Source organism: Aotus nancymaae, unplaced genomic scaffold (assembly GCF_030222135.1).
Source record: "Aotus nancymaae isolate 86718 unplaced genomic scaffold, 86718_ANA_hifiasm-v0.15.2.pri h1tg000019l, whole genome shotgun sequence".
NCBI lineage: Eukaryota > Metazoa > Chordata > Mammalia > Primates > Aotidae > Aotus > Aotus nancymaae.
In genome coordinates, this window is record NW_026988431.1 from 865,793 (window position 1) to 884,191 (window position 18,399).

Genomic DNA, 18,399 nt, shown 5'->3' on the forward strand with positions numbered 1-18,399 from the left:
CACATACATATGTGTATATTTATAAACACAGATTGGAGAAAGAGGATGATGGAGATAGTGTATGAATGCCAATTTCTCCATTGTTTTAATACAGGGAAATTCAGAAATCAAGAAGTTAGCAGTAATATACGAGACTGAGGAGATACTGTTATATTAATTGAAAAACTTGTATGCCGGGCGTAGTGGCTCACACCTGTAATCCCAGCACTTTGGGAGGCAGAGGTGGGTGGACCGCGTTCAGGAGTTCAAGACCAGCCTGGCCAACGTGGTGAAACCCCATCTCTACTAAAAAAAATACAAAAATTAGCCGGGCACAGTGGTGGGCGCCTATAATCCCAGCTACTTGGAAGGCTGAGGCAGAAGAATAGCTTGAACCCAGAAGGTGGAGTTTGTAGTGAGCCAAGATCGCGCCACTGTACTCTAGCCTGGGTGACAGAGGAAGACTGTCTCAAAAATAAAGAAAAGAAAAACTTATACTGGCATATGCAAGTATACACAGAAATTTTAAAAACTGATTTAAGGAAAATCAGAGGGTGCTTGACCTGTCCTAACAGGAAAATCCGCTGCCAACACGGTTCCTACAGCAGTGGGCCTTCTGTATTAACACTAACAACATAGAATAGTCACAGCTGTCTGGTTTGGGCCAACTCTGTAGAGTAGGTGTTATGATTCCGTTTTTACAGACGACAGCATTGTGGCTTAAAAACGTTGAGACCTGCCAGTTATAGCCAGCTCAGGCTGGCCTTAAAGCTTTTTCTCCTGTCATGCACTGTCACTCATCCCTGGCAGTGAGGCATTCTCGAAGTGAGCAGCTTATATAACATTTCTGACTCGGAGCGGGTTAAGGTGGTGGGACGGAACATGCAGAATGGGAGGTGGAGGTGTCTTCTGCTCCCATGGATGTGGTGCGGCTGTGTGTGCATGAAAGAGACAGGGAGGAGAGGGACAGAGAAAGAGAATCACTTTTCTTCGCACAAGGAATTTCTTGAGAAGGACAGAAATTGGCCATAGTGGTTATCCCTGTGCAGGCAACATGGCAACTGGGCATTTTTCTCTTATATTCCTGGTACTTTTTTAAATAACATTTTTTTCTTTTGAATTTTGTCAAATTCTTTTTCTGCATTAGTTGACGTGATCATGTAACTTTTCTTCTTTAGTTAACATGGTTGATTACATCAGTCAGTTTTCAAATATTAAACTAGACTTGTGTCTCTGGACTAAACCCTGGTTGGCCATGGTGTTATAATTATTTTTATATATTGCTACATTCTATTTGCTAATATTTTGTTATAGATACTTGCTTCTATATTTATGAGGAATATCAGTCTGTAGGGTTTTTTTGGTACAATTTTGTTCAGTTTTGATAAGACGGTTTTACTGGCCTCATTAAAAAAAAAAAAGTTGTTTTGGGAGGCCAAGGCAGGTAGATCACTCGAGGTCAGGAGTTCAAGACCAGCCAGGCCAACATGGTGAAACCCCGTCTCTACTAAAAATACAAAAATTAGCTGGGCATGGTGGTGCACGCCAGTAATCCCAGCTACTCAGGAGGCTGAGGCAGGAGAATAGCTTGAACCCAGGAGGTAGAGATTGTAGTAAGCCAGGATTGTGCCACTGTAGTCCAGCCTGGGTGACAGAGCAAGACTCTGTCTCAAAAACATAAAATAAGAGTTATAAAATATTTTATTGTCTATTTTCTAAAAGAGTATATAGAATTGATGTTAATTCATGCCAGGCTCAGTGGCTCACACCTGTAGTCCCAGCATTTTGGGAGGTCAAAGAGGCAGGCAGATCATTTGAAGTCAGGAGTTCAAGACCAGCCTGGCCAACATGGTGAAACCCTGTCTACCAAAAATACAAAAATTAGCTGGGTGTGGTGGCACGTGTCTGTAATCCCAGCTACTCGCAAGGCTGAGCCAGGAGAATCTCTTGAACCTGGGAGGCGGAGGTTGCAGTGAGCTGAGACCATGCCACTGCACTCCACCGTGGGTGACAGAGTGAGACCCTGTCTCAAAAAAAAAAAAAAGATGTAAATTTCTTAAATGTTTGGTAGAATTCTCCAATGAAACCACTGGATCTGGACTTTTTTTTCCCGAGAATCTTAAAACTATCCATTCAATGAAAGCAGTAATCATTTAGATACCCTGCCTCCCAAGTTAGCCCAGATCTATTGATCTTTGAAATCAACAGAGACAATACCTTACAGAAAGAGAACCCAAACAGCTTCTTGCTGTGGTAGGAGGGCTTTCATCTCTAACAGGTGAATAATGTCACAGAAACTCAGACTCACCAGGGCTTGCAGTTTGGGACAGTGAATGGAGAGCTGGATGAGCGTGCTGTCGGTTATCTGGAGAGAAACACGCTGTGTCAGTGTGGCTTCCACACCAGAACTTAATACCTAATCCTGGCTTCTCCTGAACGTGAGAATCAAAAGGTGTAAAAGAGAATTAAAAACTCATCTCAAACACTCCAGGGCTGGGAGCTCCTCTATTCACCAGCACTCTAAAATCTGCCTGCTTCTAGAGATGCAAAACTGTTCTTTGGTCTCTCTTCTGGTGCTGTAAGGGGGCTTAGGGCAAGGGACAAAGAGGGAGTGGGCAAGGAGCGTTCCCAGGACTCTCCTCTTTGGAGTCACCCCATCACTGGACATGCAAGCTTATTTTATGGAGCTATCCTGTTCTCTTCTGTAGTTCAGTCTGGTGACTGAGAAGAGCCAAAAGCTCACACATCCACTGCCACAGCCTTACAGGTTTCCAAGTCCTGCCACCCAAGGTGATGCAGGAGGCTCGGGATGTCTCTGGGTGGGCTGCACCAGCCGGCAGAGACTGGGGAGCAGTCTGCCCTGCAGGGCTGTCAAGAGTCCACTCACCAGGATGCATTCTTCAAGATCCATCTTCTCCAATTCATGGCAATTCTGGAAGAGTCCACAAGACAGACCCCGCATGTGAGCCAGCGGTGAGGGCAACAACGGTGGCTGCCCTGTCCCTCTGCGTACTGGCCCAGTGTCCTTATTCTCATCCATTAAGAAGTATGCTCTGTTTCTAAAGCCACCCAGTAAACCAGCACTTCTGAGCAGCTGTCTTTTGAACCACAGTGCTTTGGAACTGGGAATAGGGCTGCCTCTGGCTGCATTTCCTTCTCTCGGCCAGGAAAGAGAGTTGTTTACAACCATCCCAGTGCTCACAGACATCAGCGGGGATATTTTAGCCACAGACCTGGCTCTGAGAGGGCCTGGAGATGTGGAGCACTAGGCCACACTGTGGGGGTTGGGTGGAGGTGGCGGAGTGCATCAACAGCCCAAGAGGACATGGGCTCCTGGCAGCAGGTCCAGAGGGGCCCCCAGTGGTCAGCATTCGCAGGGCAAAGGGCAGAGTACAGCCAGTTAGGGGGCACTGCAGAGAGGCCACGTTGGGGTCCATATGAGGAAATGAGTCTCCTGCCAGGAGGAGGCTTGTCCCACCTGACTCACCTGACCAAGCGTGAGGCCCAGACCCTTTACAGAACCCTCTACAGGACGTCCCTAGATTTCTGGCTAACCGGAAAAACTGCAGTGCGCACCCTAGGGGCTCGGCTCTATGTGGTGCCTGTCTTTTCTGAAGGTAGTTATCTGCACACCCAAAACCACTCCAAGTCACTTGGAATTCGGGAGGTGAATTACAGTTTGGTTCTATTCTTTAAATCTATGCCTTACCCGGGCTAAAAGTGTAAAACCTGCGTCAGTCAAGTGGGAGCATCGGGCAGCCTCCAAAATTCTGGGGAGAAAGTATACAGGGGAGCAGAAGTTACCAGCTAGTGAATAATGGAAACACATACTTTATGATGCACACGCGAGTCTTTTCTGCTCTCTGACATGCTGTTGCTTCCGTTAACAGCCCTTAGGGAATGTGACCTGCCCAAGGCCCCGCAGTTCCATTCCAAACTTCAGAGTAAATCCAGGAATCTTCCTGCTATACCAGCATGTTGTTTTGAAATATTATTCTAATATTTTTGAAACGGAGTCTCACACTGCTGCCCAGGCTGGAGTACAGTGGCAGGATCCTGGCTCACTGCAGCCTCTGCCTTCCAGCTTCAAGCGATTCTCCCGCCTCAGCCTCCCAAGTAGCTAGGACTACAAGTGCCTGCCACCATGCCCAGCTGATTTTTGTATTTTTAGTAGAAAAGGGTTTTCACCATGTTGGCCAGGCTGGTCTCAAACTCCTGACCTTAGGTGATCCACCCACCTCAGCTTCCCAAAGTGCTGGGATTACTGGCATGAGCCACTATACCCAGCCTTGTTCACTTTTTAAACACATTTAAGATGAGCTTTTTCTCAATAAAATCATCTTGAGATTTCCCGCATTTATGGAAATTCTCAGGTACCCTAAAGGAAATTTAAAAAATTTGTAGACAATGAAAAATAAGTTAATCCTCAATTACCCATGCTTAATAGGGATGGATGCATGAATAACATTTCTAAGGTAAATACTCCCTTACAGCAATAATTTTGACCTCCTTTCTGACCAGTTTTGATCATCCAAATTCCTCCTACTAAGCAGAAATATCTAAATGATATAGAACCTTCTCTGTAACAGTAAAAAAAATTGGTAAAAGGAGAAATACATAATTCTTAAAAGATATAGAACTGATGTGAGCATGGGAATGGGTCAGTTTCATTGGAAAGTAGAGATTTTTAAAAAGTATCTTTTCTTTTGTCTGGGCACGGTGGCTCACACCTGTAACCTCAGCACTTTGGGAGGCTGAGGCGGGCGGATCACCTGAGGTCGGGAGGTCAGGAACCAGCCTGACCAACACGGAGAAATCCCGTCTCTACTAAAAATACAAAATTAGCTGGGTGTGGTGGCGCATGCCTGTAGTCCCAGCTAACTCTGAAGGCTGAGGCAGGAGAATCGCTTGAACCCGGGAGGCGGAGGTTGCGGTGAGCCGAGATGGCACCACTGCACTCCAGCCTGGGCAACAGTAGCAAAACTCTGTCTCAAAAAAAAAAAAAAAAAGTATCATTTTTTCTGCCTCTTGGATAGAATTTAAGGTTGCTGATTCTGAGGTCAAACTATTATTGCTACTATTGTTAAAATTTTAATATTCATAGCTGGTAATGATAATCTATTACCTTGAGGATCAGAATATAAATTATTTGTTTTTTGAGATGGGGTCACACTCTGTCACCCACGCTGGAGCACAGTGGCATGATCTTTCACTGCAACCTCTGCCTCCTGGGTTCAAACGATTCTCCTGCCTCAGCCTCCTGAGTAGCTGGGATTACAGGTGCCCGCCACCACGCCCAGCTAATTTTTGTATTTTTAGTAGAGATGGGGTTTCACCATGTTGGCCAGGCTGGTCTCAAACTCCTGACCTCAGGCGATCCGTCCACCTTAGCCTCCCAAAGTGCGGGATTACAGGCGTAAGCCACCGTGGCCAGCCTAAATTATTATTTGTTAAAAACAAACCCTTTTTCCCTACTGGGGAAGAAGCTAAGTAAGAAGGCGATCGTGATATTCCCCCTATTCTGTCCGTCTGGCAGCAGGTCTAGAGGAGAAGCTCATGTCCTTTGTATGTGAGGCTATCGCTCTGCTCGCCATGTGCTCACTCGGATGCTTAAAGAAATACCAGGATGAGGTGAACATTCACTGGTGGTAGACATGTTATACTCTCCCAGTACATCCCGCAGCGAACTGGATTTACACACTGTCCCACTCCAATTTACCCAACAAAAGCCAGCAACACACAACTGCTACCTCCACCACCACTACCTGGCAAGCCTGTCCTCTCCTGCCAGAAGCCCTCTTGGTTAACTCAGCCAAACTCTCAGCTGCAAAGCAAAAAGTGCGGTGTACTCACTGCAGTCGCGGGCAGTTCAAACCCAGGGCTGTAAGAGAGGCATCTGTGAGGTTGCTGCAACCCGAAAGGCAGAGGGCCTGCAGCCGGTGACAGCCCCTGCATATCTGCACCACACCTTCATCCGTGATGCGCTGAGGAAACGCAGCACAGAAAGAAAAGTCACAGGATGCCCTCAGTACTCAACCAGGAGCAGCAGAAAAAGACCTGCTGCTGTTCAATTAATTTTGGTGATTACTAGCATTTTATCCAAACAACTTCAACAGAATAAGTAGAGGGTAGACACGACTGTGTTATCTCTGCACAGCTTTAAAATAGTCTAGCAATTTAGATAAGATACATGCATCCAGGAAAAAGTAAGACCTTTTGTTATTACGAATGGAGAATAAAAGTTTAAAATTCCATTTCTCCCTCACTAGAGTCATCAAAATATCGATTTTTCATAAAATTCATAAATGCATAATTTTAAAATCTGATTAAAGAACTTACAAGACTTTCCTAGTTTAGGTGACATATTAATATTTGGTTGGATTTCTGCAGATTAATGCTTTAGATATTTATAATATACACATGTATATTTATATTTCATCAAATGTTTTAGACAATAGGAAAAATCATGAAATTATTAATACCTTAGAATTTTATGAATTTTGCCATGAAGATTCAAAACAGCATGTTCACTTAGACAGACTAATCAATACAGTAATACACGGCACATCTGTATTACGCTTCAAGCCCTCTGCCAGTGCTGTCCTACACATAAGTCAAGGTCCTGTTTTTGAATAGTCCAGGTTATAAGGTCAACATTTGTCCAGAAGATAGTTTCTGGTTTTTCTCCCACCCTCAGAGACTCTAAAGATTTAGAATATATTCATTTAAAGCCGAATGCAAGGGGTTCCCTTACCTTTCTCAAAATCTACGTTCCCTTGAAAAGCCTGGTGGGAGGTAGCAAGCATCCTCTTCAGGTAGCCATGTTTGCAATGGTGGTGGGGAAGGACCAGCGGTTTTTCATAGGCTAATACCCTGATGAAAACACCACCTTGCTCTTGCATATGCGCTTTATTTTTTTTATTATTTTTTAACCAGGGGAGAGCGCAAACGCAGTCCCCACTACCACAAATTATGCAGTCAAGTTTCCCACATTTGGGGAAATCGCAGGGGTCAGCACATCCGGAGTGCAATGGATAAGCCTCGCCCTGGGAAAACCACCTTCGTGATCATGGTGTCTCCCCTGCCAGGTGCGTTTTATTTTTTAAAGCAATTTCACATGTGTTATTTCATTTTATCCACTGAAACAACGTGAGAGGAGTCATCATCCTCAATTTATAAGTTAAAAAGACACAGATCTTATCATGAATTGTTCAGGTCTTACAACTATTTAGTGACCAGTTCACAGCATTCCTCGACAGTGTCCCTAGTACTCGATTCAACAAAAATCACACCTGGTTTGTGTTATTTTAGGGGCGATGTCAGTGGCTTTGAATCGAGGACGATTCCTTTTGGTTGCTGCTGTTCTTCCATCTTGTGACAAATTGGTAGGTCATATAAGGACTCAGGATGAAAAATCCAGGTGTGGCATCACAGCCCGTCTCGGCTGCCGGGAGGGCTGCAGGGAGGCTCGGGGCATACTGCTTTGGGAGAGCATAGAGCAGATGGTGTTGAGGAAAGGCACGCCACTTACTGAGCAGGACTGTAGGTTGAGGCTCACAAGCTCATGGCAGTAATTCTGAATGTGTTTCAGAGCTTCATCTTCTAACTGAGTGGACAGAGAAAACAAAAGACAGCTGGAATCCAGGGGAGGGAACAGGGGGACACCAAGACGAATGCAAAAGCAACTTCCCCGATGATGTGCCCACACCTGACGCGTAACACAAACGGCTGTATCTGCGCTCTGGTACCTGTGTGCAGCCCCTCAGGAGCAGGGCTTTCAGGCCTCGACAACCTCGCACCAGTGCCTCGATGCCATCCTTTGTGATCTGGTCACACCAAGAGAGGTTCAGGTATTCCAGGTTTCGGCAGCCCTCACTGAGAGAACAAGAAACAAAAACTTACATGCAGTCTCTCCTGTAGAGCGTTCATTACTAACTCTGAGTTTACTACATCACAAGAAATTCAGGAGAGACCATGCCTGGGACCTCTTGGAGTCACCTATTTCTCGCTTCAATGTGACAATTAGGAAGGCTTCCAGAATGTTCATAGCTTTGGGTGTTTCTCTTGACCACAAACAATGGGCACTCCTACCTGATCCCCTTCAAGGAGCTGTTTGTAATAGACACACAGGAGGTCAGATCCAGATGTTTCAGCTTGGAACAGAATCTGCTAAGGCTATAACACGTGCTGAAAAAGAGCAGGCGCGCTAAAGATATTTTCAACCATGTTTCTCTCCCTTCACTCTCCCCATGGCTATTTAGTCACCAATTAATCTTCATTACTTACCTGTCAGTGATTTTTGTGCATCCATTGAGGTTTAAATGTTCAATGTTTCGGCAGTTCTGTGCAAAGGTCCTAAAATGAGAAAACATTTTAAAGCTCCCTGCAAGTTGCTGGACAGCCACTAGAGGGCACATGAAACCATTGACGTTTAGAACAGCGCTCCCTCAAACTTTAAAGCATGTAAGAATCACCTAGGGTTCTTGTCACAGTGCAGATTCTGACGATAGATCTAGAATGGAGCCTGACAGTCTGCAGTTCATGGAAACCCCCAGGTGATGCCACTGCTGCCAGTCTGGGGATCACATTTTGAGAAGCGGAGTCCTAGACTGACTACCCATCAATCAGTTCTCCTTCACCCACAGCTTGGTGTCATCACCAAATCATGAGAATAGAGGCCTAGCTCCCTGCTCCTTCTGCTCTACAGAAAAATTAATTTGAAGCAAGGGGGCAAACCTTGTACTGTGCCATGCTGTCACTTGCTTACCCTAGAGCCATTCCAGAGAAACCATCTCTGGCAATTGATAGACGTCAGCAGTCAATCAGTGTCAAGACCCACTGATTTTACTGGTGAGGACACTCAGTCATGAAGAGAAACTTCCTCATTGATCTGTGGGTTGGTAGCAAGGTCAGAAGCAGCAAATTAAAACCCCCCATTCAGCACTCAGTGCTTAACATATTCAGCAGGGACTAGCTCAAGTCATCTCCATCAATTTGAAATACAGTTTTGACATATGGGATGGAGTCCTGACCCTTTCATGCTATACCCCAAAGCCATCAAAACCTAACCTTACCCTTATTTGCTCCTTCCAACCTGCCCTGGTACAGAAATGGGGAACCAAGCTGGTGCCTGATGGACTGTATGAGATGAAGAGATGGGGCTGAGAGTCTAGGAAGACCGAGGCAGCTGGAGTTATCTCACAAGAGCATGGGAGTGGAGAGAATGTCACAAAAACTACAGAGATCTGTGGAGGGTGCCCTTCAAGACTTAAGTACAGGCCAGGCACGATGGCTCATGCCTGTAATCCAAGGACTTTGGGAGACCAAAGCAGGAGGATCACTTGAGCCCAAGAGTTTGAGACCAGCCGAGGCAACATGGTGAGAGTGTATCTCCAGAACAACAACGACGACAAGAATTCAGCACCACACTGATCAGTGCATGTGTGTCATGAAACTCCCAAAGCCCGAGGCCAGGGAAGAAGAATCAACAAAAAGCATTAAAGCAAACAGTAGCCAGAACTCACCCAGGGCAAGGAACAGTGTCCATTTCTACCAAGATAGAGTGAAAAATGCCACATTTCTTGGGGGCATAGGGTAGAGTATTGAGAAGAGTCTTCCTTTAGGAGTGGAGTACAATTAGCCCTAAACACTGCTTTGATACAACCTAACAAATCTTAAAAACAAGACCTAACAGGAACTATTCCCAATGAACTCAACTGTATCCCAGAACAAAACCCAAGAGTATTTATAGGAATACAAAAATATCTGCACCCAACAAAGTAAAATTCACAATGTCTGGCATTGAACAAAAAATTATCATGTTTTCAAAGAAGGAGGAAAATATATCCATAATAAAAAGAAAATGTAATCTACTAAAACCTACTCTAAACTGACACAAATAGCAGAAAGAACAAAGACATTAAAAGTTATAATGTTTTTGCCTAGACTATATTTCTATGAAGCTAACAAATAAACATGTTATATACACATGGAAAAATAAGAGATCCAAGTTAAACTTTTAGATATGAAAAACAGCCAGGTGCAGTGGCTCATGCCTGTAATGCCAGCACTTTGGGAGGCCGAGGCAGGCAGATCACCTGAGGTCAAAAGTTCAAGACCAGCCTGGCCAACACGGTGAAACCCTGTCTCTACTAAAAAAATAAAAAATAAAAATAAAAAATAGCTGGTGTGGTGGCACATGCCTGTAGTTCCAGCTACTCAGGAGACTAAGGCAGGAGAATCACTTGAACCCAGGAGGTGGAGGTTGCAGTGAGCCAAGATTGCACCACTACACTCCAGCCTGGGCCACAGAGCAAGACTGCATCTTGGAAAAAAAAAAAAAAAAGATAAGAAAACCACAATGACTGAAATAAAACTTTACTGGATGAAATTAATAACAGATTATATATGGCAGAAGAAAAGATTAGTGAACTTGAAGACGTAACAATAGCAACTATCAAAAATGAAACACAGAGGGGAATAAAAGAGAAAAAGAACAGAGCATGAATAAACTGTGGGACAACTTCAAGCAACCTAATATACATGTGACTGGAATCACTAAATAAGAGGAGACAGAGGAAGGAGGAAAAAATACTGAAGAGATAATTGCCAAAATTTTCCCAAACTTTATGAAAACAATAAACCCATAGACCCAAGGAACCCAAAGAACCACAAGTACAAGCAACATGAAGAAAAACACACCAAGGCATGTCATAACCAAATTGATCAAAACTAGTGACAGATTAGCCATGTGTGGTAGCGTATGCCTGTGGTCCCAGCCATTTGGAAGGCTGAGGTCAGAGGATCACTTGAGCTCAGGAGGTGGAGGTTACAGTGAGCTGAGATTGTGCCACTGCATTCCATCCTGGATGACAGAGAGAGACTCCATTGAGAGAGAGAGAGAGAGAGAAACCAGTGATAGAGAAAACCATAAAAACAGCCAGAGAACAAAGCCATGTTATATAAAGAGAATAAAACATAAGGGTGACAGCAGATTTCTCACTGGTAATGAAAAAGCAAGAAAACAGAGGGGCACCATCCTTAAAACACTGAAAACAAAAAATGGTCACTATAGAATTCTATACTCAGTGAAAGGATTCTTTTTAAGTGAAGGAAAAAATAGATTTTTTTAGACATAGAAAAGCTGAAAGAATTAATCAGACTTGCAGTAAAAGAAATGTAAAAAAATTTATTTAGGTAGAAAGAAAATGACACCAGATTAAAAAAATATATCTACAGAAAGGAAATGACTGGACATATTAACTACTTGGGTACATACAATTTTTAAATTTAAATATCTTAAAAATAGGCTGGGCACTGTGACTCATGCTTGTAATCCCAACACTTTGGGAGGCTGAGGTGGGCAGACCCCTTGAGGCCAGGAGTTTGAGACCAGCCTGGCCAATAAGGTGAAGCCCTGTCTCTACCAAAAGTACAAAAATTAGCCAGGTGGGGTGGTACATGCCTGTAGTCCCAGCTACTTTGGGAGGCTGAGGCACAAGAATCATTTGAACCCAGGAGGCGGAAGTTGCAGTGAGCCTAGATCATGCCATTGCACTCCAGCCTGGCTGACACAGTGAGACTCAGTCTCAAAATAAATAAATAAAAATAACTAAATAAATAAATCTCTTAAAAATAATTGACTGTTAAACAAAAATACTAAATCTATTATGGAGTTTATGTAAGTAGAATTAAAATGTATGACGACAATAGCATCAAGACCGAGTGAGAAGAAATGGAAGTGTTATGTAATACAATATGAAGGGAGACTGTCGTAAATTAAAGACGTATTCAATAAACTCTAAAACGACGACTAAACATATGAAGAGTTATAGAAACTAAGCTAAAAAAGAATATAAAATTAAATCATAAAAAATACTTAATCTCAGCCAGGCATGGCGGCTCATGCCTGTAATCCAGCACTTTGGGAGGCCGAAGTGGGCAGATCACTTGAGGTCAGGAGTTTGAGACCAGCCTGGGCAACATGGTGAAACCCCATCTCTACTAAAAATACACAACTTAGCCAGGCATAGTGATGCATGCCTGTCATCCCAGCTACTTGGGAGGCTGAGGCACGAGAATCACTTGAACCTGGGAGGTGGAGGCTGCAGTGAGTTGAGATTGTGCCACTGCACTCCAGCCTGGGCAACAGAGCAAGACCTTGTCTCAAAAAAAAAAAAAAAAAAAAAAAAACTAAAAGAAGGAAGAAAAAGAGGAAAGGGGAAAAAAATGTATGGGACAAACAGAAAACAAAAGCAAAAGAGTAGATTTAAACCTAACCATAATAATCATATTAACTGCAAATGGTCTAACCCAAATTGAAAAGCAGAGATTGTCATACTGGATAAAAAGCAACACCCAGCCAGGTACAGTGGCTCATGCCTATAATCCCAGCACTTTGGAGGCCAAGGCAGGCAGCTCATGAGCTCAGAAGATGAAGACCATCCTGGCACACAGTGAAACCCTGTCTCTACCAAAAACACGGAAAATTAGCCAGGCATGGTGGCACATGCCTGTAGTCCCAGCTAGTTGGGAGGCTGAGACGGAAGAATCGCTTGAACCTGAGAGGTGGAGGTTGCAGTGAGCGGAGATTGTGTCACTGCACTCCAGCCTGGGTGACAGAGCAAGACTCTGTCTCAAAAAAAAAGCAACACCCAACTATATGCTGCCTATAAGAAATCAACTTTAAATATGGATACAAATAAAGTAAAATGATAGGAAAACTTATATAATGCCAACACTAGTTAAAAGAAAGCTGGAGTGACTATATCAGACAAAGTAGATTTTATAGTAAAGAAAATTATCAGGGATAAAAGAAGGCATATCAATAAAAAAGACATAGCCATTCTAAGCGTCTATATGCACAATAACAGCTTCAAAACACAGGAAGCAAGATCTGATAGGACTGTGAGGAGAAATTAACAAATGCAAAATTATAGGCAGTGATTTCAATACTCCTCTCTTATTAGTTGATAAATTAGTAGTTAAAAAATCAGTAAGAATACAGAAGATCTGCTCAACACTATCAACCAACCTGACCTACTGGTATTTATAGCACACTTCATCTAACAGTGGAACATACATTCTCTTCAAGTGTACACGGGACACTTGCCAAGAGAGACCATATTATTGGCCACAAAAAAAGTCTCAATAAAATTAAAAGGATTCAGGGCATACAAACTATGTTCTGTGACCACAACTAAATTCAATTAGAAATCAGTAACGTGCTATTCTGGAAAATGTCCAAATATTTGGAAATATTTAAATAATATTGTTCTAAACAACCCATGGTTCAGGGAAGAAATCAAAAGGGGAATTAGAATGCATTTTGCATGAAAGTGAAAACATAGCTTACAAGAATTTTTGACATAAATTTTCCCCAAAGTATTTACTTAGTTTATGTCATGAAACTCCCATACTAGAAAAAAAGGTCTCAAATCAATGACTTGAGCTTCCATCTTAAGAAACTAGAGAAAAAACAAAAACAAATGAACCCCAAAGTAAACAAAAGGAAGGAAATAATAAAGATCAGAGTGGAAATAAAAGAAGTAGAATACAGAAAAACAATGAAAAATGGGTGAAAATGAAAGCTGGTTCTTTGAGAATATCAATAAAATTGACAGACCTCTTAATAGCCAGACTGACAAGCACACATACACACACACATACACAAAAAGACAACAATTACCAATTTCAGAAATCAGAGAGGGGAAATCACTGCAGATTTCACAGATATTAAAATGATAAGAGGATATGATAAACAACTTAATGCTAACAAATTCAAGAACTTAGGTGAAATGGACAAATTTCTTGAAAGACACAGACTACCAAAACTCATTTGCAAGGAAATAATCAGAAAAGTTCTATACATATTAAAGAAATTGAGGCCAGGTGTGGTGGCTCACACCTGTAATCCCAGCACTTTGGGAGGCTGAGGCAGGCAGATCACCTGAGGTCAGGAGTTCAAGACCAGGCTGGCCAACATGGTGAAACCCTGTTTCTACTAAAAATACAAAAATTAGCCAGGCACTAATCCCAGCTACTTGGGAGGCTGAGGCAGGAGAAGCGCTTGAGGTTGCAGTGGGCCAAGGCTGTACTATTGAGGTTCAGCCTGGGCAACAAGAGTAAAACTCATCTAAAAAAAAAAAAAAGAAAAAAAGAAAATTGAATTTGTAATTAAAAACCTTTCCCTAAAAAAAAATGTAGGAGCAGATGGCCTCAATAGTAAATTCTATAAAACATTTTTTTAAAAAATACAAATTGTACAAAAACACTCTCAGAATTAAAAAAAAATTTTTTTGGTATTTTTTAGAGATAGGGTCTCTGTCACCCAGCTTGGAGTACAGTGGTATGATCATAGCTCACTGCAGCCTTGAACCCTTGGGCTCAAGTGATCCTCCCACCTTAGCCTTCCAAATAGCTAGGACTACAGGCATGTGCCACCACACCCAGCTATTTAATTTTTTTTTTTTTTAGAGATGTGGTCTTGTTGTGTTGCCCAGGCTGGTCTCAAAATCCTGAGCTCAAGTGATTCTCCCATCATGGCCTCCCAAAGCACTGGGATTATAGATGTCAGCCACTGAACACATCCCCAGAAATGTGAATAGGAGGAAATACTTCCCAATTCATTCCATGAAGCCAGTATTACCTTGATACCTAAACCAGAAAAAAAGCATTATAAGAAAATAAAATCATAAGACGATATTCCTTATGAGCACAAATGCAAATTTTTTTTAACAAAACTGTAGCAAATAGGATCCAATAATATATAAAATATATAATACATGGCAATTCAAGTGGGCTTTATCTGAGTGATGGAAGGTTGTTTAAACATGTTTAAATGAGCCAATCTAATTCATGATCTTAACAAACTGAAAAAGAAAAACCATATGATTATCTATGTCGATGGAGATAAAGCATGTGACAAAAATCTAACATCTCTAATTAAAAAAAAAAAAAACCACTCAGCCAACTAGGAATTTCAGAAGGTAATTGCCTCAATTTGATGATCATCTAGAAAAAAATCTATAGCTAACATCATAAATGAATGCTTTCACTGTAAGATCGAGAAACTTGGCTAGTATATTTACTTTCACCACTCTGTTCCACATTGTATTAGAGATTCCAGCCAGTACAATCAGGTAAAAAAAAAAAAAAAAAAGAAAAAGAAAGAAAAAAAAGGCATCAACTAGAAACAAGGAAGAAAAACTATCTTCATTTACGGTAACATGAGTATGCAGAAAATCTAAAGGAATTTTTAAAAATAGCTATTAAAACTAACAAGTGAGTTTGTCAGGGTTACAGGAAACAAGATCAATGTACAAAAATCAATAATATTTCCATTTACTAGAAATGAATAATTGAAAAATACACTTACAACAGTATATCAAAATACTTGGTGATAAATATTACAAAAGATGTGCACAATCTGTACACTGAAAACTACGAAACATGCTGAGAGAAATTTTTAAAAACCTAAATATACAGAAAGATATACTATGTTCATGGATTGGAAGACTCAATATTGTTAAGATGTCAGTTCTCCCCCAAACTGACCTATAGATTCAACACCGTCCTAGTCAAGATCCCACCAGACTGTTTTATAAAAATTGACAATTCAATTCATATGGAAATGTGGTGGATGTGGAGTAGCCAAAACAACTTTGAAAAAGAGCAAAGTTGGAAAACTAACACAACCTGATTTCCAGATGTTATAAAGCTACAGTTATTTCTCAATGTAATCTGGTCTTCACATGTAAAAATGTGTACAGATATCTAACCAATTTATATAGATTTTTGTTCTAAAACTCAGGGTAAACCAATAAGCATTCTTAGTCCCATAAGATTGTTTTGCTAGTAGATATGACTTTATTCCAAATGCCAAGAATGTACTTCTTTGATAGCGTCATTGACTATCCACATCTTCTAATTTATTTGAGTTTCTTCAAAGAAACCAGGATTAGATTTATGTTCTCTATTACAAATTATCTTAAAACCTATTGGTACATTTAAACTTCCTATTAAGATAGAATCACCCCATTCCACTGGTTTATAAAGCTTTCGAATTAGCAGAAAATTTGTTTTGATGGACTGAATTTCTTGATTTAAAGAAAATCATTTTGTTCCATAACATTTAAAGTGAGTGTTTTTATACTTAAAAGATGTTGTGAATCAATTTTTTTTTTTTAGAAATGGTATAGCAGATGTTTGAATTATAAATTCTACTGTCTGCATTCACTCTGTTGCACATTCTTACTGGAAGTCTGTGATTGCTGTACACTGTGGTAATATTTAGGTCTGCAAGAACACAAAGTGTATTCCAAGGTTATGGGGGGGATACATTGTAATTTAGTGAACTTCATAAGCAATACAAGAGGCCATGAGGATAAAGACATGAAAGTTTAAATCATCTCTGTCTCCAGAAAACCGCAAAGCACATATCTTTTTTTTTTTTTTTAGGAAAGGGGTCTCATTTTGCTGCCCACGCTGGTCTCAAACTCCTGGCTTCAAGGGATCTTCCCACTTCATCCTCCCAAAGTGCTGAGATTACAGGCATGTGCGACTGTGCCTGGCCAGCACACACCCTTAACACTGATAATATTCCCAATAGCCTGGGTGCAGTGGCTCATGCCTGTAATCCCAGCACTTTGAAAGGCCAAGACGAGTGGATCACTTGAGGTCAGGAATTCGAGATCAGCCTGGCCAACATGGTGAAATCTCATCTCTACTAAGAATACAAAAATTAACAGAGCATGGTGGTGCATGCCTGTAATCCCAGCTACTCGGGAGGCTGAGGCAAGAGAATCACTGGAACCTGGGAGGCGGAGGTTGCAATGAGCAGAGACTGTGCCACTGCACTCCAGCCTGGGCTACAGAGTGAGACTCAGTCTTAAAAACAAAACAAAACAACAACAACAAAAAACAAAAACCATTCCCAATAAATAATGGCTATCCAGTAAGAGAGGGGCAAATATTTAGTTGGATAAGATATATTGCTAACTATAATAAAATTAATGTAAAAATCACATCCCATTATGAGTAAGCAAAATTCTAGCTTACACCAAGGAAAATTCTGAAATAGTTATTTTATCAATTAGTACAATTTATATATAAAAGTAGCTAATATTATGAGAGGAAAACTAGGAAGATGCAGAAAAAAAGGGAATATAAAAGAGGTGAACAAATAATATTATTATGTGCTAGTCACTTCATACATATTATTTCTTGTTATGCTCATAACAGTCCTGTGGGAGTTATAACTGCCCTGACTTGGCAGAAGAAAGAACTGACACTCAGCCAGGTGAAATAATTTGTCCTAAGGTCACATCCCTAACAACAGAACAACTCAGTTTCCAACCCAGGTTTGCTATTCCAAAGTCTTGGTCCTTTCATTACTCTATGCAAATTACCACAGAAAGAATCTTAACAGAGCATATAATAGGCTTAGTTTATTTTTGCTGATGAAGATGTCTGCTACAAGCTGCCATGATAGTGAGCCACTGGATTTGACTTACTTCAAGGAGGAATCCCCGACACCAATGCAGCCTCGCAAGCTGAGCTTCCTCAGGAATCCACCGCATCGCTTCGAGATATTTTCCACCACTCGACCCTTTAATCAAGAAAGTTGGGGGAAAAATACAGTTTTTTTCATGCTGCTTATCTAACAGCAAAATAACCTGAAATCTAGGAACTGAATATATTTTTCCAAGTGTAATAGAAGATATTCTGGAACATTCTTCTTGCACCTCAGTTCTATCCTTAATGCATAAAGGGGCTGCAAGCACTGAAAAACATTCTCAATTAAAGCATTAATTATTCTAAAACCAACCAACAAACAAAAACAAACACAAAAACAAAAACCTGTACCCTGTCTTTTGAAAGCCTTAGCCCTGGGGTTAAGCTTTCCCTACCCAGGGCTCACAGCTATTCTGCCGATCATAAGGCTTTTTTTTTTTCTTTTTTTTTTTTTTTCATAAGGCTTTTTGAGGTTAGCTGTGGGAATATCAGCCACTGAGCAGAGATCTAAGACAATGCTGCTTTAAAAAGAAAATCCTACTTTAGCTAAACATTACCACTTTAAAAGCATAACAATACATTGTAAAAGCTCCCCCTCATCCTCCTTAGCAGTCCCCTTCTTAAACACATTTGCTTTGAAAAAGGAACTTTTGCTGGGTACTGGCAGAGATATTACAGGAAGCAAAAAGAAAATGAACACTGATTAAGCACTTCCACTTAAAAAAAATTGTTTTCTATTTCAAATCACTTTTTTACTTTAGAGACGGAGTTAGTGGTGGTGGGGTCTCACTCTGGTGCCCAGACTGGAATATAGTGGTGTGGTCATAGCTCACTACAGCCTCTAACTCCTGGGCTCAAGTGATTCTCCTGCTTCAGCCTACCACATAGCTAGGACTACAGGCACAT

General features: G+C 41.3%; 1 protein-coding gene and 1 non-coding gene across 5 annotated transcripts in view; both read right to left on the minus strand.

Moving 5' to 3' along the window:
* The window catches only part of FBXL2 (F-box and leucine rich repeat protein 2), a 117,732-nt gene that overhangs the window by 23,969 nt on the left and 75,364 nt on the right, over positions 1-18,399 (minus strand). For 2 of the 4 annotated variants that reach the window (XR_001104711.2, XM_012435546.2), the window contains exons 5-13: positions 17,493-17,587; positions 8,266-8,334; positions 8,071-8,166; positions 7,728-7,854; positions 7,511-7,585; positions 5,833-5,963; positions 3,689-3,749; positions 2,867-2,911; positions 2,288-2,344 (exon numbers count right to left, since the gene is read on the minus strand). Coding sequence is in view for 3 of the 4 variants with exons in the window: in XM_012435546.2 (XP_012290969.1) it covers positions 2,288-2,344; positions 2,867-2,911; positions 3,689-3,749; positions 5,833-5,963; positions 7,511-7,585; positions 7,728-7,854; positions 8,071-8,166; positions 8,266-8,334; positions 17,493-17,587 (756 nt within the window). In the remaining variant the exon portion in view is untranslated. Of the gene's footprint in view, positions 1-2,287; positions 2,412-2,866; positions 2,912-3,688; positions 3,750-5,832; positions 5,964-7,510; positions 7,586-7,727; positions 7,855-8,070; positions 8,186-8,265; positions 8,335-17,492; positions 17,588-18,399 lie in introns of those variants that run through there. The other 2 variants (XM_021666477.2, XM_064378578.1) reach the window with 2 other exon arrangements.
* LOC135275983 (U1 spliceosomal RNA) lies at positions 6,914-7,075 on the minus strand. The gene has a single exon (XR_010343559.1). It is a non-coding gene; the product is annotated as a U1 spliceosomal RNA (small nuclear RNA).